The sequence below is a fragment of the Lathamus discolor genome, chromosome 9, assembly GCF_037157495.1.
Source record: "Lathamus discolor isolate bLatDis1 chromosome 9, bLatDis1.hap1, whole genome shotgun sequence".
NCBI lineage: Eukaryota > Metazoa > Chordata > Aves > Psittaciformes > Psittacidae > Lathamus > Lathamus discolor.
Genome location: NC_088892.1, coordinates 12929646 through 12951203, shown reverse-complemented (window position 1 = coordinate 12951203; position 21558 = coordinate 12929646). Strand labels below are relative to the sequence as shown.

The following is a 21558-nucleotide window of genomic DNA, read 5'->3' as shown; positions in this document are numbered from 1 at the left end:
TATATAAAATGAAAGGTGAGAGTGGGGTGGTATTAGGACAAAAAAGGGCTACTAGGGAGAGGAAACTTTTGGGTCAGTGTCCTCTTTTTTTGCTATCTCTCATGTGACCCACAGGTTATGTGTGTGAAAATACAGTACTCAGTCTTGTCAAAATCAGTCTTTACAATGAGGGTAATAAAACTCTGTCACAGGTTGCCCAGAGAGGTGGTAGGTGCACCATCCCTAGAGACATTTAAGGCCAGACTGGATGTAGTTCTGGGCAACCCGATCTAGTTGAAATGTCCCTGCTCATTGCAAGGCAGAGTGGGGATGACTAGATGACCTTTGAAGGTCCTTTTCAACCCAAACTATTCTATGAATCAAGTCCTACTTGCGCAGTTTCCTCTATATGTGAGAGTTTTATGTCCTCCCAGAAAGAAGGGCATAACGTAGGTTGTATTTTACACTAAGGGATAAGGATAAAACACAGCACAGAAGGTATGATCAGCTCTGAGAAACAAGGGCCCACAGCTGGGGTTTGGAACACACACAAATGTATATTCAACATCTAAACTGACAGGATGTCACAACGTAAATTAAGGAATCTGGTCATCATGATGAAGGATTAGCCTCTTTAGTGCAAAAAGCATTCTACCTTTCCATCCACTGAACCTCATAAATATACAACTGATAGTAAGTGTATCTATTTTGGCACTGTTAAATGTTCAGCTGTGTTGCATATATTAGAATAACAGGTTAGGTTTATTTATAACAAGAAAATCGGATATTTCAGAGCTTCGCTGAAATTATGGAAGAAGCACTGCTGAATACAGAATTTGGAGGTGGAAAGGTTCACTTCTCAGCTACTATTTCATTTATCTCTACACTGTGGCTGTAGAAAGCTTATATTCCTCTCAGGCATTCTCAATAATTGATTTTCAGGCTATTAAGCTGCCATTTAAAATAACCACAGTATTTTCACTGTGTCCTTTGACTGCACATCCCACTGTCCTGTCTGTTATTTATGAAATTCTTACAAATACTTGACCAAACTTTGCCTTCCTGCAACTTTATTTAAATACTTCTTATCCTACAGCTTGGATTTGACTGTAGAATATTCATGAGCCAGGATATGTAGCTGTATTTACTGACCTGTGACAAGATTTAGGGCAAGACTGGTATAAAACTGTTGAGCAGCATCCTCTGTGCATGTCAAAGAAGGCATCGTGGATTTCTATTGTCATATGTTACAGTTTTCCAGATGCTGCGGCTGTTGGGAAAGGTGAAGAAGCACCTATCTTTCAGCCAGGGAAATCCCCTTCCCTCCAAAGTCTTGCATGCTGAGGGCTGTGTTATCCCTGTTCAGTAAGAGGTACTTGCAGCTCCTTTTTGTCTCCAGGTTGTCACAGTGCTGCAGGTTATGTCTGCCCCCTGTTCAAAGGTGTGATTGCAGTACATCAGGTGTAAACAAGCTAGCATAAGTCATGAGTCCTGCTAGGAAGGCTTGGATAAAGAAACAGGAATAAACCCCAACTCAAAGTTATAGCTGTAAGTACGAGATTTTCAAGAGTTAGTTCTTGTCTTGACATCAGGTGGTTATTTTTAAGCACATACTTTGCTTTAAGGAAGAAAAAGGAACTTTTAAAACATTTAAGGTAAAATTTGTTGAAGTCTTCTGCTGTATTAGTGGTATCATCCTCACAAATGCTTTTAGAGAATAGAGGAGTGCTGTCTGTGCAGCACCAGCATAGTGGTAGCCCCGGAACATACAGCATCACTTAGGATATTGGGGTTTTTATTTGGTTTTTCTTTTACTGAAAAAGAACCAAATCCAGCTTAAACACCCAAGGGTACCAATGCAAAGACAGAACCAGGCATGGCTTTGAGACGTGAATACACTGTCTGCTATTACGTTCTTCTTTACTGACTTAATTCAACGCCACAGTGATATTTGCTTTTAAGTACTCCAAAAGTAAGTTCTGGACAACCCTGAGCTTCCTTAATTCGCTTCCTTTCCTCCATGCTCTCCTAGCATGTTTGGTGCTCAAATTACATGGAACTCAATATACACCCAGTTGTTCCTTAGTTGTGGAAATAGTTCAGGATTCCCTTCAAACAAGTTTGAAAACTGTCCAGTTTTTTAAGTCTACATAGTCTATAATACACTGTCCTGGAACATGAATAACATATCAGGAACTGCAAAATAAAATCAAAAATCAATGTGTACTTTCAGTGGAAAGAAGCAGTGAATTTAGATAAAAGTAGAAATGATGATGGTTCACCATTTATTTCAAGGAGGCTGCCTTTATTCAAGACATGCAGGAAACTGATTTTGCTTGGGGTTTTTTTTTGATACTGATGTAGTTCTAAATGATGAAGAACATTCTAAAATATATTTGTGCCTCATTTATTGGGTGTTAATGAGACTTGCTGTTATAAAGACCATAATCCTCTGTGATACACTGTGGCTAAGTCCTACATTATTCTAATTAGAAACTATCAGAATATATTATTTACTAATTTTCAGTCACTGTTATAACACAAAGCCCGGATTCAGCTCCTTTCCTAATGCTGGGTGTGCTGCCTTCCCTGTTGACCTCAGCAAGGACCACCTGAGGCATGAATCAGATCCAGAGACTAAGAGCTGGAGTAGGCAAGAAAATGGGACTTTCCTAACAAAAGATTCAGTGCAACAACAAAGAGATTTTTCTCTGAGAAGGGATTTTAACCAACTCTGTTCTCCACTTGACCAGATTTATCCCCAGACGACATGCTAACTTTATCATGCAGTGTAATAAAAGTCCCATGAATTTCCTGTGTTCTCAGAGAGATTAAATAGCTATTATAATAGACTTTTTCCATCTATTAGTCCATGACATCTTACCAGAGAGACATCAGAGATGCTGTAAACTGGGAATAGCTTGACATCTGATGTTAATTATTGAAATCCAAGGCATGGTGAGAAAGAAGAACCCCAGAAGATACACAACTAATTTGCTTTTTATCTTGAAAATGACGCAAATGACATACCAGTAATTTTTTCTGACCTAAGTTTTAAAAGTGTAAAGATCACAAAAACTGTTTTGCCTGAATTACAGTTTTTACATTTGCACATTGTCATTTTCACAGCAGTAAATATCTTCATAATGTCTTATCTAAACTAATATAGGTTGTTAGAGGTAGCTATTGTAAAATTGTTATTTTCTGTCTTTTGTGGCTAAGTAATACAACAAAGTCTGTGTTCAGGGGACATTCCAGACTAAAAAGCAACGCTGTTAAAGTTGGTGTCTTACATCAGGTAGAGTGGTATTCAAGTTGGTTTATCCCATTCTTGCACTGGTTCGCTGAATGACCTTGAGCATGTTGTTTCACTTCTCTATGCCTCTGTTTCCCCAGCTGTGAAAGATGAGTAATTGGGTTTGGATGAATTTGTGAAGTTCTTTGAGGCAGACTGCTTGTGCTGTTTCCTAACAAACGCACCCTGGTAGGAAATTTTAACTAGCGCTAGTTCCCATCAAACTACAATGTGTCCTAAACAAGCATGTGACAACTCCATTCTAGTAGGCATCACAACTCAAAGTGGCTCTTAGCAGGCTGATGCGTGCTCCTCGCTTCTCAAGTTGTCTTGGGCATTCTGGATGCTCAATTCATTCTCCAGTGGTGCAGCTGAAGTCCTGGTTTGACAGCTCCCATCAGCTCATCCACTGACTTCACAAATATAAAACCAAAGCTTGATGATTCTGGGGGGTCAACAGCCTCTCAAATGGTGTACAATATGTTTAGAGTATCTATTCTCACATGCTGCATACAGAATTTGATGCACTCTGCCATACAGAAGTTTCACACTCCACAAGCTCATTAAAAGTTGATTAATCCTCTGTGTAAAATCACTACATAATTTTCTTGTAGAAGAATTATGATTATGGCATCAAATGCATTCTGGATGGTGATTTCACATGGGCAGTAGATGGAGTAAAGGGATAAAGTTATGTAATTGGTAATGAATAAAAAAGGTAGGCATCCTTGATGTTACAGTGGTTGTAATTGGAAGCTACACAATTTTATGTGGAATTGTAGTGGGTTACAGCAAATAAAGCTTGGAAAGATCATAACCTTTTTCTCATTCCTTGCTAATTTTAGATTTGATCTACAAAATAGAGCTTGCTGGAGGACTGGGAGCCATCCTTCTTCTGCTTATTTTGCTCGTGACCATCTATAAGTGCTACAACATAGAGTTAATGCTGTTCTACAGACAGAACTTTGGAGGAGACGAAGCAGCTGATGGTAAGCAATTGCTCAGGAAACTCAAGATATGCAATGGAAATATTTCATACACCCTTAGTGCTGAAACTTGTAGATTGAAATGAATACCAGGAGATACTTGTTGCCTGTTTAAGTTCAAACTCCTAAGCCTCAGCAGTGTAAAGCCCTAAGACTTTCTCCCAAAGCCCCCTGAAATCAGTGAGTCTTTTCACTGAAATGTCACTGGGCCATGCCATAAGCAAATGGGACAATACTGCACGGTATTCGTACTGTTACCCGGGAGAAAGGGAAGGGTTTTGGAAGTAATTTACTTCTAACACCTTGGCATTGTACCGACATAACCTCTCTTTGTTCACACCAACAAATAGTGACCCAAAGTGGTAACTCCCTCCAGATTGCTTTGATTCATTTATCTTGTGTTTTCAGTGTGGAGTTGCTACATTTTTATTCATGTAACTTCTTGATTCAATCACCTTTTAATTTAGGAAACAAGATTATTTTCTAGTTGCGTTAGGGGAAGCCCCATGAGTACTTAGGGAAATTTGTGTACGTGTTAATTCTGAGAGCGACTTTATTTTTCCAGCGCATGATTTTAGTACTATCATAGCTTTGTTTCCCATTCTGATCCTGCAGAATGGAAGATGGAGGCAGAATGTTGCTGAAGTCCAAGTATAATCGGGGATGTCTCTTTCTACTTACAGAGGCTAAAGTGGGAACATACAGAGCTCCCGTAAGCAGTCAGCTATATAGATGCAATTGCAGGGTCATCTTCCATTTATACATGTATTTATTTAAAACAGAAGATTTGGAACTTAACAGATTTGCTTTATTCCTATTTCTGAAAATATCCTATGTAAGCAATGTGGGATGCTTTCACTTCCTGTGTTGTGTGTAGCATTGTTTTTAAAGAGAATGATACTAAGGATTAAGCAAAGCCATTCAGGAAATGGCTCCAAACAGGGCTGCACCCAAAGCACATGGAGCAAGCAGTGGAAGGCATGGATAGGTCCTTCTGCTATGCCCCATGTATGTGAAGCTTGTGAAGAGGGTGTTGAGGCCGCAGAGATGTAACACAAGTGTACAGACTCACGAGAGCCTGCGGTAACTGATTCTGTGGATGTTTTGCTTATTTGTATTGTGAATTGAGGTGGCTGGAGAAGGCGGTTGTACCCACGCAGCTGGAAGGGGCAGGAAGCTCAGGGACTGCTTGCACACAATATAACCAGGCATGTCAGTGCTCTGGGGCTGGTTTTGCTGCCTTTGAAGGGATGTTTTCTGCCTGGATCACTTGGTGGCTGACTGCTCTTAAAAAGGTTTTGGCAGGCTTCATTATGGACAGGGTAGCAGGTTTTGGACAGGCCTCCAAAGCTGACTTTGCTGTTTGTTCTTCTGTCATCTTTCCATCAGTAACTACTATTTTTGCATGCTGTTGATTTCAGGGAGGTATCAGCAAGCCAGGTGGACATCAACTATGGTGACACTGGCCAAATTGCCTTCACACGCTTTGTAGCTCTGACCCTCATGGCTCTGGCTTTGTGTCAAGAATTATAAGAAAGTAATCACATTCCAAGGTCATCAAGGCATGCATTATATTACGAACAGCTATTTTCCTTTCTGTTAGAGCATACTGAGGATTTTTAACTACTTTAATTATCTTTCATGGGTATTATTCTTTATAGATAATTTGTACTTGGCAATCCTCTATTCATGCAGTTTTGTCCTCACAGCATTAACTGTTTGATTTTTCATTGTCTGTAAATAATGGCAGCTGTGCTTTTCTCTGGAGACTGAATTGCTGAAGGTTGACTTCTTCAATGTACTGTTTTTCATTACTGCAGAGGAAGAGCAAAGAGAAATGTCACTAAGACAGTCTGATCCCAGCACGGATCCCAAGCTCAATAGTGGTGCCACTTCTGTTCTGGCATAGTAGCTAGCTCTTACCTCCATGTTTCAGATGCAGGGAGCTGGAGACAAGCCCTAGTGCAGTGCAGGAGGAGGAGGTGGTGTTTGCCCTTTCTAGCCAAACCAGTGTCTTGCAGCATTGCTGTCCTCATGTGGTGTTACCTGGGTCCCTTCTGTCACACACTGCCTGCCTCCACTTTATGATGAGGCTTTGCCTCTACCCCTGAGCTGCACGCGGAATGGAGGGGCAGTTTTCCCCCTGCACTCCATCTACTCTTTCTCTCATATTGTCAGCTCCAAGTATTTAAAATGTCCTGGACCAAATGACCTCTAAAATTATGGTGTTGGTTTTAAAAACTACAAGATTTTCTGGGGAAAATATATTTTATATGTATATGTATATATGCTTTGGACTGTTTGTATTTGGCATTGATTTCTGCATAATCAGTATTCATTTAAGTCATGTCTTTTCTCACAATTGCTCATGCAAGAAAGTTTCTTTTGCTCACAACTTTACAAACTTTCCAGGTTCAGAAACTATTCCAAGCTCAAAGCTTCCACAGAATCACAGCACTTTTGAGGATGAGAGTTGAAAGATTCCCATTAGCAGTATGTAAAAGATTAAACTGAAAAGTTCCAGCTTTAGGATTTATATAAAAAATTTGCCTATGGTCTGTTCGGATGGGAACTGTGTACGCTTACCACATGGAGCAGTTACTAACTAGCTCAACGAGCAGAAGAAAACTGAAAGGACATCCTTTGTCTGGACCTGAAAAATTTCTCTGTGGAAACTAGATTATATATTGTGAAAAGTCACAATTTTGTTGGGAAATGCTTGATCATTTCAAAGAATAATATGATCTCCCTGTATTTTTTTAGTGCTCTTGCAAAAAGCAGGCTGAACATGAATTTGTTTTCTTACAGACAACAAGGAATATGATGCATATCTTTCATACACCAAAGTGGATCCTGACGCATTAGATTGTGATAATAATGAAGAGGAGCAGTTTGCACTTGAAATTCTGCCGGATGTTCTAGAAAAGCACTATGGATATAAGCTCTTCATTCCGGATAGGGACCTGATTCCTAGTGGAAGTAGGTATTTCTGACCTTACAGTTTTAATTCTCTCTGATGTGTCATGAAGGCCTGGACTGTGTGATAAGTACTAGATAGGGGAAACCTCACTTTGTGAAGTTGTTGTGAGAACTGGAAAGGTTTCTTTAGTACTACAAATTTGAGCTCTAGCTGAGAGCTTGTTCCTGCACCAGTGAAATCAGAGGGAACTGCCATTGATTGCAGTGGAGGCAGGAGCTGGACCTTCCTACGGAGAAGGTGTGCTGCAAGCAATACTGTAGTCCAAAATCTCTACATCAGACACAGGCAGCTAAGCAGGAAACTTCCAAAAAAGATTTTCTAGTCTGTTTTATCATTGGAAATTGGATTCTTTCTTTTTTCCAGTAATTATTTGTTTGTCTACAGCAGCTTTACAGGTAAAAGTCATCTTTCCCATAGTCTTCAGTTTTTTATCCTAATTGTGAGGTCTTGTAAATAGCTACAGTAGTTTCTCAGTTAATGGTAGAGGTGCAAGGTTTTCATTAGAGTTTTGACCAAGTGTTGTGTTTCTGAGCAGTGTTGGTATTGTGTAAATAATTGGTGTGTGTGATACCAACTCTTCAGAGGACTGTGTACAGCCTAGTGATCCAAAGCTATTTTCCATGCTGATCATGAAATACAGTTGTCCATTTCAAATCAGTTTGGCTGCCCTGTCTGAAGATGCAGCAACTGCTTTGGATGGCTGCACCAACAGTTAATGCGTTTCTAGCTATAGTTAACAGCGTCTCTTCTTCCAGATTCATTTTTGGACAAGTGATGGTGATTTTGAATGCTCAGTATGTTTGTTTTAATATCACATTTATTTGAAATGCTACCCTTGTGAAAAATAAGCTTTTTTAACAAATTCTGTGTAAATCACTTCCATGAAAAATTACTAGAAAAGAATACGAACTTCTCTCTGTATAATGCTACTGTATAGGAAATAAGACCAGGAAAACAAAGCAGTGGCCGTACCGGAGCAGATGTCCCCAAACATGAAACAACTCAAACATGGCTGCGTTAGCAACCTGCCTGCCAAAAGACTTGAAACTGCTGCCTTGCTGCTGCCAACCCCAGTGCCTGGCCCAGAAGTTGGAGCCTCCTTCTCTGACATCTGAGGGAGCTAGAAACAGTGCTCTGAATCCTCCACTACTGAGACAGGGGAGTCAGAGCCTAGGCAGAGATCATGCAAAGTCCTGTGTAGAGGCTTGAATTTATCCTGTGCGTTTGCAGCTCCTAGGTCAGAGCTGCTTCCCTTACTCCTTTTGCCCTACCCCTGCAAGGTCTGAAGATTACTCCCTTAGTGACATATTCCAGAATGGGGACTTGGCTTATAGACACCTTCTGTACAAGCAAGTAGGTTTAGATATTAGTAAGAGAAAATAGATCTTTCTGTGTCAAAGATCACACAGCTGTTGTAAATAGTTATTTCATATCCAGCGATATAGCAGAGTTATACATAGCAATTATACAAGTGAATTAAAGAGTTGAAAACTAGCCCTTCAGTGATAACTGTACCAAAGCACAGACTAATCTGAAATGGGATTCTTCTTCCCAATTGCTGTACCAGACAGTATGGTATTTTATTTTTGTCTATTTTTGTCACAGACACTCAGCAAATACTTGTCATCACTTTGGGTACTCATTAAACCTCTCCTGAAAATGTAGGGTACCTGAAAATGTCATTTCTCATTTATGAACATTCACAGATTTAATACCTCCTTTTTCCTCTCAAGCTCACTTCTTCAGTATTATGAAAGGGCCTGATTCTAACACGTGGAGCTTCAAGAACGCTTAATCAGATATAATGACAATGGAGAATAAAATGTGCAACTGAAACGAGTATGATTTGCATGCGTTAGCTTTGAAAAAGATACAGGAGGAGGCACTTTGTTTTGAAGGGGCAAGAGGGAGACAGACAGAATGGGAAGGATGGGAAGACTCCGACTCCTGTATTTGTAAGCTCTCCATTTGCTCTGGACAAGTGGAATGTGGCTGTGTTCTGCCTAAAACTTACCAGTCTTACAAGGTCTTGCAGTGCTTAGTGAAGAAAACAAACAGTGTGATGTGGTGTGGACCTGCTAGACACTTCAGAGGTAAACATAATGTATTTTAGAGTGATTGTCTCAAAAAGTGGCAGATAGGACAAATTATATAGCTCTTCAGGGTAGATTCTCATAGAAAAATGAGGGTTTGATCACAGTTATCTTTTTATTTTAGGAAATAATCTCTTCTCACATGTAGTGGATTTCCTTGTATTTTGGCATAAATGACTTTCAGCATAATATAATGCTTTCCACCTCTCTATTTTGATGTGTTTCCTTCTATATCTTAGGAACTTAAATGTGTGCCATTCCACTAGTAGAGCAAATTGGGTGTGTTTTGTAAACCTGGTGATTTCATATAATCTCTGCAATTTTAAGGTGCTGCCACAGGAGGGTGTGCATTATTGTGTTAGTTCCTTGCATGAAGCAATACATACAGCTCCTGCTCGGATTTGAGAGCAAGCAAAAAATAGATTTGTTAAACAGTATTTCATTAAGTTTCTTGCACACTTCTCTGAACAAACTAAAAAGCTGGCTTCAGAAAAATTAGGGACAAGTTTGATTAGGGTTTTGTCCACTTGGTGCATTTCTAACCTCTGGGGAAAAGCTATGTTAGATTCTGCATGTTCCTGTGCAGCCGAGGGAGAAATTACAACCAGATGTGCCTTAGCCAGGACACACACCCCAGCAATGAGCTACTTCACACTGCGTATCTGAGCTGTGCGTTTCAGGTCTGCGCTGAGAAAGGTCTGTTTCAGGGATGCCCATGGAGCGACTGTTGCTGTCCCTCTGTAGGAGGACAGAGGTGATGGCTGTGGTGTCTGAGATCTCCTCTGCACCATTGGAAAGCAGATCTCTGGCATCCGGAGTTCAGGTCAGATGAGGCTGAGTCATGTTTTGCAGTAGGTGTTTTGTTTCTGTGCCCTGCCAGGATAGAAATGATCCCAGTGGAGCGTTTGGTCCTAGTGGGTAAACCACCATGAAGGATTCCAAGGGCCTTGGTGGTGCTTGCCACATGGTGGCCAGCAAGGACTCTTGGTGCTGCCTGAGCGCAGCATGGGTGGACCCGGCTCCCCAGACTGGTGGGGTGCAAAAGGGGCTCAAGCAGCCACCGCTTCTCTGCACTTGCTCCTGCAGAAGCTCACGTGGCCATGCAGAATGGAAGATGAGAGGGTGGGATGGCAGGGAGACATGACATGCCGTGTGCTGTGTAAGCATCAAGACCAGGTTTGTAATCCAGGATTTCAGCTGTATGTAACAGAAGGTACCATAACAGCTATTCTTTCTTCAAGAATACTCTTTGGTCTTAACAGAGTGAGAGGTCTGCATTCTGTCAAAGCTGACAGCACATACACCTTTCCGCCTAGGTAACTAAAACATAATTGGGTTTCAGCCTGGAGACTGTGGTCCCTAAGATACAGTTGCAGTTGTTACTAGAGTTTCTTAGTTATCAGTTTTTTCCACCCTATTAGTTTTCAGGGCTTTTTTAACAAACCTTTCCTTGACAGCAAGTGCTCTCAAGCCCTGTGAGCTTTTTAATTCAGTTTTAGGAGGTCTAAGGAGACTGAATAGATGGGGGTGGGGAGGAATAGGAATAGTTATGTTTTTACCTGAGCCATTTTCTGTCTTGCTGAGGATGATGTGTCTGCAGAAAGATCTGTTTGCACTTAACTTGTCTAAATCTGGGACTACATTAAAGGAAGATATTCTCCCACATAGTTCCTGCAAAATATTTTAAACTCTGAAAGTGAGGAGGTCAAAACTGTCAAGTTGGATTTTTAATACCAGCCATACAAATCTATTAGAGCATCATCTAGCTGCTCTCTAAAGTATATGTGCATTTGATCTTGACAGGATTGAAAAAACACCAGCAGTTCACTCCAGCTCAGCCCAGGGTGTAGAGTTCAGGCACTGGAAAGAACAACAGTGACAGAATCTTTGCTTTTACCTGAAAAATGAAAGGGTGTCTGCACAAGAGGAGAGCACCTCAGGCATGTGATAAAAAGCACCCAACAGTCAATATTGCGGTTCTGTCACTTTGTAGTTTTGGCTGCCCATCTGTGTGGGTTTTGCCTGGTGAATTCCAGCTTCTTGGATTTCTGGATGATGAAAACCCAGTTGGACTCTGTGCCTAGGGTTCCCAAGGAGCCTTAATTAGGTGTGAGGCACCATTTATGTGGAATGGGAATACAGTACCCAGCTCCGCACACTCCTTTCAGAAGTCCCTGCTTGTCTGCTCTATATGAATCTTGCACTTCATGCCAGGCGTGGATGAAGGTAGCAGGAATAAAAAGGAATGACAGTTGAAAGTGGAACAAATATGAACACAAGCCAGAAAGACTGGCTGCTGAGCATCAAGGTGGTCAGGGAGTTAGAGCACACAGTATAAAAGAAGAGCCCCAAAGAACTGTATTTTTTGAAGAAAAGACAGAGAGAAAGCCAAGGAGGAATCTTATTATTATTATTATCCAGTGGAAAGCAGAAAGATGAAGACAGACTCTTCTCAGAGGTGTACAGCTGTTGACAAGAGGCCACAGGTACCAGCTGCAACACTGAAAATCCCATTTAAACATATGGAAAATTTTCCTCAACTTGGGGCAGGTCAGACACTGGAACAGAACCCAGAGACACTGAGAATAAACCTCCAACCTTGGAGATCTTCAAAACTGTACTGGACAAGGCCCTTTGCAATTTTAGCTGCTCCTGCTTTGGGTAGGATACTGACCTGGAGACCTCCAGAGCCCCCTTCTAACCTGTGTGAGTCTATGAATCTTTGATTCTAAATATCCAGCATCTTGATTCCAACATCTGTCACCGCAACAATTTCACCAAAATTACCCATGTGAGTCACTTCTATCTGCCAGGAGACATCCCCAGAGCCACCATGTTTTCAGTCTCCTTAATCCCTCCTTCCTTTGCCATCAAACACAAGTCTGGCAACACTTAAGGGAGTGATATGCTGAGAGGCCAGTGCATCATGCTGAGCTGCATTATCTGTTCCTTCATGCTGAATTCATTAGCTGTCCCTTAGCTTATAGTGGGAGTGGGTTCTCTCTAGGAGGGGCCATCACTCTGTGCTTCAGCATTCCAGCTGCATCGCTGTTCTGGCGTGAGCTACCAGAAGCAACAGATATTTAAGAAATTGTAGAAGCAAGACATGCAATCCTTTTTTGTTATAAAAAAGTAATCAGTTAGGGCTTGGGAACCATTTGGTTAGGAAACCAGGAGTGAATTATTCTTCTATAAATAACTTTCTCAACTGATAGTTGCCAAACACAAAAAGGCTGGTGCCAGGAACCATCAAGTATGGGGTTGATGGTACTCTTTGATTCTTGTGGTGCAACCATGCTTCCCAAAAGTATCCATAGGACTTTATATGATTTCTGGTGTTTTTCCATCAACTGCTTCTGCAAATCGTCTGAGTCTGGTTAGTCAGCCGTTTCTTTGTGTGAGCAACTCTGTGTCCATGGTGTTCATTAATTTCCTTGCTCTTAGTCTGCCTGCATATTAGGTTGTCTGGGTTTCCTTCCAGCCTGTGGTTAGTGTAGCTCATTCAAGATTCAGGAGGCAGTTATGCATGATTTAATTGCAAACGGGATGCATGTCTTGGACTTCTTCAGTGTTTCAAACTGCATTTCAGCATCGTCGCGTGTTAAAAGTGTTTGGTGAGCACATATTTGCTGTCAGGTGATCTGTCTTCACTACTAAAGGGCCACCATTCATAAACTATGTTTATGGGTCTAAAAGTTCTTGTTGTCCATTCCTCCCTGGGCACTGCATTGGACATGATGTAAGTTACTGATAGAAATACTCATAATTCTGGGGGTTTTTGACCTACGGGAACTGTTAACAGTTCGAAAACCTTTTTTGTGCATTATTGCAAAACAGTGTTTCACTGGGGAAAAAGGGTCAAAATTTAAAATGTTATTTTTCAATAAAACCAGGCGCGTTAACTCTAATGCTGACATTTTGTTTTTTACATTCTAGTTTATGGCAAAATAGGATCTTTGGGAATTAAAAATTAATAATTCCATACTGATTTGTCAAGACTCTTTGTTTCTCCCCTTACAATGAAATGTCATTGAAGTTGCCACCTCCTGCAGCAAAAGTGAATTTTCAGCAAAATTACATTTATCTGATGGAAATAAGTTGTCCTGGAATCTTACAGTTGATCCTAGTTGGTGTTGTCATTCCTGAAATCCCTGCTCGGTTTTTTTCTTGAAACAGAGCCATTGCCTGACAGTTACTGCTTAGCTCACTGGAAAGGTGAAAACAGCCCTTTCTGCATCCTACATTCCAATGTAGATTGCTTGGATTTAATACCTTTCAGTGGACTGAACACTTCAGGCAGACAACTGGACCTGCTGTATTTTCAGCAGTCTCAAACTCTGAAGTAAAAGGAGAGGGGGTGATTTAGCAGCCCACAGGTTTATGCAGTCAGTCTTGAACCACTGAAAAAAATCAAGCTGAAATCGCTGCAGACAGGAATCTGCCCCCCCATGCTTTTCCGTGAAGAAGTGCTTAAGTTGTGTGTATTGGACATGCTGTAGAATGCACCCGATGGAACCACGTATGCCAGGGAAGTTGTCACCTTCTTTTAGCAGTACTCTAAGCCTACCTGTAGCAGTTAAGCTGAAGTTAATTGGGAGTACTAAGTACTTCTGGACCAGATGGCTGGAAAAATGTGTTTGCCTTTTCATGTGAGTTTCCAGTTTCCTATAACACAGTGTATTTTATCCTCAGTGCACTAACAGAACCCCTATACATTGGTCATGTCTATCAGTGAACCAGCTGCAAACTTCGAAGGAGCACGAGATGGTCATTTGCAAAGGTGTCTGTTGAGTTACCTGTAGAGAGAGCTCTAACTTGTTGCAATATCCAGTAAGGTGGGCATTCCTTAGTACAGGAGAGGCACAGAGGGGAGAAGTATCCATCTGAGAAAATAGGGAACTTTTCCTGTCCTCTTCCCACCTTACTCCCTGTTTGACTAAGGTGAAGTCTGGTGAGTTTTTGATTGAGATGGTATAATGGATTATTGCCTGCTTGTTGCTATTGAAATTATTGCCGCCAGATATTTGAAGAGATGAAAGTGGAGTGACTGCTTTGTTGGGTTATTTCTTTTTAAGTGGATGCATATAGGATGTGTATGGCTGTGCTTAGCACTAACCTGGATATGTGAAACTGACCAGTACTGTGTCCTGCAGAGAATTGACTTGCACATAGCAGTGTTCTGAGCTTTTTTGAAGGAGGGATGAATATGTCTCAGGAAAGATGCATGATAGTTTGTTGTTTTACTGTATCTTGCAGATTCAACCTCTAATGATGAAGCTTCCCACCTAAATTCTTTCTTTTTGGGAGCAGAAAGAAAGGAAGAAAATGAAGAGTCTGAGCTGTTGATACATTGGGATAATCTCTTTCCATTGTATTGAACATTTCTACCTTTCCTTAAGTTTTGTTTCACCAGTTCTGCTTACCATTTTCTCATTGTTGCTGATTCTCTCCCCTTTCCGCTGCCTCTCCCATGGATTTTAATGTTGAATTTTTTTTCATTAATGAGTAACTATTTCACACAGAGCAATGTGGGGGTTTTCCTCATAAAATATTTTAAGGAAAAAAACAAAACAACAAACAAACTGTAAATGCTGCATGATTAAAGAGTCATAAAAGATTAACTAAAAGTCAGGATTGTTGCATAGACATTTGTAATGTATGTGTATGTCTTAAATTTTTGTGTGTCTGTGGGATGTTTGCAATTGCCTCTTTTTTCCATTTGTGAAAGAGATTCTTGCTGCTAAGTGGTGAAATAAAACATCGGTAAAGGCAGATTTGGTGCTAACTATGCCTTCAGTCTCATGAAAATAAGCTATTTCAGAATGTTCCTATTTTGTAGCTATTTACTTTACTGGAAGTGGTGTGAATAAGCATGCTGTGGTATGATGCCTGGGACTATAAAAATGAGTCACAGATGTTGATTAATGATGTTATTTGTAATTGTTGTTCCTGCTAGAGGGCAGTGTGTGTAAGAGAGGCCCTGCCCTTTGCTGAGTAAAGATCTGTTCTGTGCAGCTCTTGTGTCCAAGTCTTCATTTATAACACATGCTTCTCTTCTGTTGTCAGGCGGCGCATTCTGAGTAGCATAGTCAAGAGGTTCATGTAGTTTAAGAAAAACCCCTATATTCTGTCTCTGAGCTTGCAATCATAACGTTGTGCAACCAGTGAACACTTTTCTGACCTTAGTGGGTTTTTTTCCAAGTGATTTCATTTCTGTGGTCTTGACCCAAAACCCATTGAAATTTGTTGAAGTCTGTTCATTTGAATGAGTTTTGGGTCAGGTCTGTAAGTAGATCTCTTTCCCATCCCGTTCCATAGCAGACAAGTGTAATTGGCTTCTCTTCCCTACCATCCCTGGGTCAAGTGAAACTCAGGCATCCAAGTCCAACTTCAAGAGTGTTTTGTAGTTCAGTAAGCTGACATCATGGAGCTACTGATGGGGCTCACATTTCTACTTACAGTGATTGTTTGCAACTATTTGGCACACATGAATAAAACAAGAATACTACTTTCTTTGTCACTGATGTCTCAACAAATAAATACCTCCAATATGTTTAAGTTTTCCATTTGTTCCTGTCACTTGTGAAGTTTCTGTTAATACCATGGGGTACATAGAAGCACAGGTTTGTGATATTAAAGCAGACCATTCGGCCACAAAGAATGTTATTGTACTTTTGTGGTCAATACCTAAGGAGAAAAGAGCTACTACCATGATGCTTCTATGCAATAGCACAATTTCTGCATGTGAGGAGGGTTGTTTTCTTTCTGACTTTTGCAAGTTACGGTTCATACACCCTCCAGCATCCACATGTCCTTGCATCTGACACACAAGAACTGCTTCCCAGAGTGTGCTTCCCTCAATGCGATGTTGATAGTAACCAGAGTTAATGTCAAAATTTACACAAGCACTACATTGATCTTGACCTGTATTTTTCCAGTAAGTGAACTGTGTATTTTTGGTCACTAATGCATCTACACTGTTAGGATATTATGTACATGTCATTCTGTTCTGATGAAAAGGGAAAAACAGTAAAGGATGGAGGGTGCTATTTAGGAGTTTTCTAGATGTACTTCATAAACAGAAATAGTTCTGATACGCAATTCTATTTTTGTTGGAGTATATTGTGAAATGCCCCTTTTCTTAAATGGCATGGAATAGTAAGCTGTAGGATTTTGTTATACTTGATTGCAAGCCTGATGTTTTGATACAATAGACTTCTTTATTCTTTACTCTTTCTCTCTTTCTATAATTTGTAGCCTACATTGAAGATCTTACAAGATGTGTTGAACAAAGCAGAAGACTCATTATCGTGTTAACTCCAGACTATGTTCTCAGGAGAGGATGGAGTATATTTGAGATGGAAAACAGACTTCATAATATGCTAGTGAGTGGAGAAATCAAAGTTATTCTGATTGAGTGTACTGAATTAAAAGGGAAAGTGAATTATCATGAAGTGGAATCTTTAAAGCACACCATCAAACTTCTCTCAGTGGTCAAGTGGAAAGGACCAAAAAGCAGCAAACTGAACTCTAAGTTTTGGAAGCGCCTAGTCTTTGAAATGCCAGGGAAGAAAAAGGAGGTGGTGTCTCGACATCAGGTCCTGGATTCTGCAGAGCAGGGCCTTTTTGGAGACCTCCAGACTGTACCCTCTCTTGCTGTCACAGGCACTTCTGCCACGTTGGTAGAATCACGGGCTGATTTAACTGATTGTCATCAAGCAGACTCTGTGCATATGAGACATTACTGCAGAGGATATGAATATGATATGTCAGCAGCAACATTGCCAGTAGCTTCCATAAGCAACCATCACACGTACTGTAACATACCTTTGACACTACTAAATGGACAGCTACCTCTTAACACTGCCATGAAGGATCCCCAAGAGTTGCACAGGAACAACCCATTGCTACCTTTATCAGCAAAGGAGCTTAGCTTCACCAGCGATATTTGGTAGTGAAGATCAGAACTCTTGAGATGCTTCATGACCACCATGAAGACACGTTTTTAAAGAACTTTTCCCTAACCCCATGGGGTGAGAAAACACTCGAAGCAGCGGCACACTTGTTTGCTTTTCTACTTGAACTTTTTTGTTTACAGATTATGACAAAGGGGGCATTCTTTTGTAACTCAGTGATGTCCTTCCTGTCTTTTAATGTACAGTTTTATTGCTTCTTTAAAAAGGAGGAGGGGGGCAGAAAAACCATAACCCATCATTTAACAGTAGGTTTACAATCTGGGATGGATAAAAGGTCACTGTGTATGATCTCCAACATCCATACATATTTAAGTAATAGTATTCAAAATACACAGAAGTTGTTGGGTTCTTCATATAGACTTCAGTACAGTTTGAAATTCTAATCATGTAACGAAAAGGATTATCTCCTGCACAGACCACAAGAGGTGAATCATTCCCAAAAGGAAGGAGGAGGAAACCTCCCGGTAACATTGTCTCGCAAATGCATTTTAGAAGATGACCGCTGAAACATTGCAGATGAAGCTTTATCAGTAAAGTGCATAGTAACAGTTACTGCAGAATAAATCACCTGCTCACAGCAGCATCTCTTCATTTTATTACTGAGGCATGTTGTATTCCTAGTCGATGGTTAGCAATGTGGTTTTATTTAACAACTTACTAGTGTGTTGGAGGATGTTTTGGAGGATTTTAAACACTTTTTCTGTTGAGTATTTCACATTTTTTTGCAGATTTTTAATGCCTTTTTTTAACAGTTTAAGTAAAAAATTACCTGTCAGTCAGTTCATTAATCTGAAATTTCCTAAGATCTCTTGAGCTCTTTTAAGATTTGTAGCAACGCCAATGTAATTTTACATAGGATTTTTTTTCCAGTATCAGTAGTTACAGTTTGAAATTAACCTTTTTGTGAGAACATCAGCAATAGAAAATAATTATCACAGCAATATTCAGAGATAAAATGTTGAATTATTCAGGTTTACTGATAGTATGACTTCAGTTTCAGTGATGATCACCCGAGAGAGTTTTCTCTCTGTGTTTATCTACCTGTCAGTTTATGTACCTTTTAAATACAGCTGGAGCAGGAATGTTTCTGCTGTCTGTGCAACAAGAGAAAAGTGATCTTTTTAAGCAGCTGGTAAGGCCTTGCATCTCTCACTTATGTGAATGATCCCATCAGTTAAATAGGGCACTGTCATTTACTTTTCATGGGAGGCATTCTTGCTGCTTGAGGATGAGAAGTGTTATACACGTACTCAGCATCAGGCATTAATATCAGCGAGCTGATTTGTCTTTTGACCAGTTTGTCTCATGGAGATGTCCATACTCAGTTGATTAAAGGTCGCAGAGTCAGACCATAGAGATTAGAGTATGCAAGAAAAAAGCTCTAAATAATGCGGACAGAAGCCAGTTTTGCAGGTTTTGGCACAGCTTTAATGAAAACACAGTAGACATGAGAGTTTTGTCTCAATAAGATCTGCTGTATCAAGTTCCCAAAAATATTTTTATGGCAGGCAACCTTGCCTGTATTCCAGTGTGGTTTTAGCATTGTTCTCTTTGATTGCATGAATAAAAGTTAGCACTCTGCACTCAGCTGCCTGTGGTTTCATCAGCAAACAAGTTCAGTAAATCCTTGATATGGTTCCTAAATTGTACCCTACAGCCAAATGGAAACAAACACTGACCTAAGACTTAAAAGATCCAGAATTGGCCCAAGGGCTGTGAGAATGATCTCAAATGTGCAATAATTCATAAAGGTTGGAATTTTTCCATTGCTTCTTTCCCTTGTTCTTCAGTCGGTGCCCTCTTTACACCAATTATTGTCTGTAAGATTTTTATTAGGTTCTAAATAATAATGGTTCTCTTGCTTTTTTCCTAGCATTATTATGCCTTTGACACTAACACTGAGAATGGAAATCTAGAAAAGAATACTAATTTATTACACAGTATAGAACTCTAACTTGCTCTTTTGTGAAGTTAAGTTCTAAACATATAGGTGTTTAATATATGTATTTTTCTACCAAGAAAATGATTTTACCTCCGTTATAAATCTCTGTATTTCAACCTCCTCCCAGAAACTTACAAAATTTGCACTGTTTTCTAAGTGTTACAGACTGTGTTTACACTGGCTGTGTTCTTTAATGCAAAGTGTAATTTAAAAAAGGAAAAAAAACAAAACCCTAAAAGAAAACCCTGCATGAAAAGAGCTGCATATGTTCAAATGAAAAGCTGTACTTTTCATTATTTTCCTTTCCACATTCCTCGAGAATCTGGTTAATTCACATAGAATGTTCAGTGAGATTTGAAACCTACTCGTTCTGTATGAAGCATGCAAACTCCAAAAGAAGAAAAACAAATACCTATGCAGGTTGGTCTGCTTCTTTTATTTATAATGACTAAATATGGGTAGTAAGTTAATTTACCTGATGATAATATGTCTCTTAGAGCAGTAGCTATTCAAAAGCAAAATGCAGTCATGTTTGTATTGAGGTAACATGATAAAAACAGTTTTTCTGTCATTTTGCAAAAGCACATGATGTGTCTGTATCGCTGTCTTTTAGTTTTAGACGACAAGTCACAATCTGCTTTAAGATTTCAAAGTGTGTATTGAGTACTGCGACAATATATACATGAATCAGAACCATTGTACCCCTCTGCTTGTAGTACGGGAATGGGACCTGAGCTCAGAGAGCCTCTCGTTGACTCAGTTTGTGTAATATGGGTGTGCCATGCTCGAGGTAGCACTTAAGGACTTGGAAAGATACTGGCAGTGCAGTGCATCCATCAGTGGGACTTGAGTGGCACAGAGGCCAGGAGCTTGTCCCACTGTGAAAATGCACTCCAAAGCAGCTCCCCAGCAGGGTCAGTCCCTTGTGACGGCAGTGACAGCTGAGTCAGGGCCTTGGTGGCAAAAATGTGCCAGCTCATTCATGTGAAATAGAAATAGAAGGGCATAAGGGCATTTTGCATTCCTCTGACCCACCAAAGCCATGTACTTATTCAGCTGGATTTATTGGGGAAGAGACAAGGGCACTGCCCTGGCAGTGCTTGGTGCTCCCTCTCACTTGTGCAGCCCTTGCCAGCCCTGGTGTTAGGCTGTGCCCTGACAGTGATTAAATCACCAGCAGCAAACTTGGAGCCTTGTGGGGCTTCTGGTTTGGGATGTTCATTTTTAAGATGGTTTGTTATGGTGTTTGGAAACTACTGTTTGTGTACTTACCTTTGTGTGTGATGTGCTTCCGAAGCAATTATGGTTTGAAGGTTATATAAAAATGAGCTAGAAATTGGAAACCTCTTCAGCCTCCACAGATTTTATGTTCCTAAAGAAAGTTCAGAGAGAAAACAGTAATTTTAAGTTTAGTAACAAAGCAGAATGAATATTGACAGTTCCTGGGGGCTGGACTGGTACTTTAATTATTAATATTCCTTTCTCTAGGCAGTAGATGAGAAACCTGTATAAAGATATTGCCATACGCTGCCTACAGGTCTGCTCCAGACCCGATCTGAGCCAACACAAAGGATTCCATCAAATTCAACTTTGGATAAGGCCATAAAACCTTAGGTTTATTGTGTACAGAGGAATGAAAAAGACAAAAGGGAGAGAAAGAAGTGAAGAGACTAAGAGACATTTTCTTATTTAATATGCCTAAAATCAAGCTTATTTTTGTCCCTGTTTGGTGTGGGTATGCTCCAGGACTATCCAGCCTTGGGAAAGGAATTTTGTTCATTCTTTGTTGTAAACAAGATAAGGACTTGGGAATAAATAACAGATATTTTTAGGGGGAGAAAAAAAAAAAAAGTCATTATTTTGAAGAGATTCTTCTCTGCTCTCAGTAGCTCCTTTGATTCAACAGGCTTTGGTTCATCCGAATGCATAAGCACATACTTAAATTCCCCTTAATTCAGTGAGAAATGCTTTATGGAGCAGGGGCCTGGAAGAGTTGATCAGTGCCAGAAATCACGACATTCAGCAGCCTTTATCATTGTGCCCTTATGGAAAGCCTCAGAGCAGCTTTTCCCATTCCAGTCTCTGAATAGATGCAAGTGTTGTGGCAGAACAGCTGTCACATCTCACAGTCCTGGTTACAAAGAGAGAACGTCTTCAATGCTTGTTAGCGTGGCAGTGACATCTCCCTGGGAAGTCAGCAGTAGATGGGACAACAATGGCTTTTTCAGTGTGTCCCAGTTGGGTACCTGGGAGCTTTCCCCATGGGAGCAGCATGGTTGGAAGCGTTCTCTGCAAGAAGCTACTTCC

The 21558-nt window shown here is 40.3% G+C and overlaps 1 protein-coding gene across 9 annotated transcripts in view; it reads left to right on the top strand.

The window, feature by feature from the left end:
• IL1RAPL2 (interleukin 1 receptor accessory protein like 2) overlaps nucleotides 1-19918 on the top strand; it is a 368238-nt gene extending 348320 nt beyond the window's left edge. For all 9 annotated transcript variants that reach the window (XM_065689759.1, XM_065689764.1, XM_065689758.1 and 6 more), the window contains 3 exons: nucleotides 4120-4263; nucleotides 7069-7239; nucleotides 16591-19918. In XM_065689759.1, coding sequence (XP_065545831.1) covers nucleotides 4120-4263; nucleotides 7069-7239; nucleotides 16591-17288 — 1013 coding nt within the window. In that variant the 3' untranslated portion in view covers nucleotides 17289-19918. The remainder of the gene's footprint in view (nucleotides 1-4119; nucleotides 4264-7068; nucleotides 7240-16590) is intronic.
• The last annotated feature ends 1640 nt before the right edge of the window (nucleotides 19919-21558 follow it).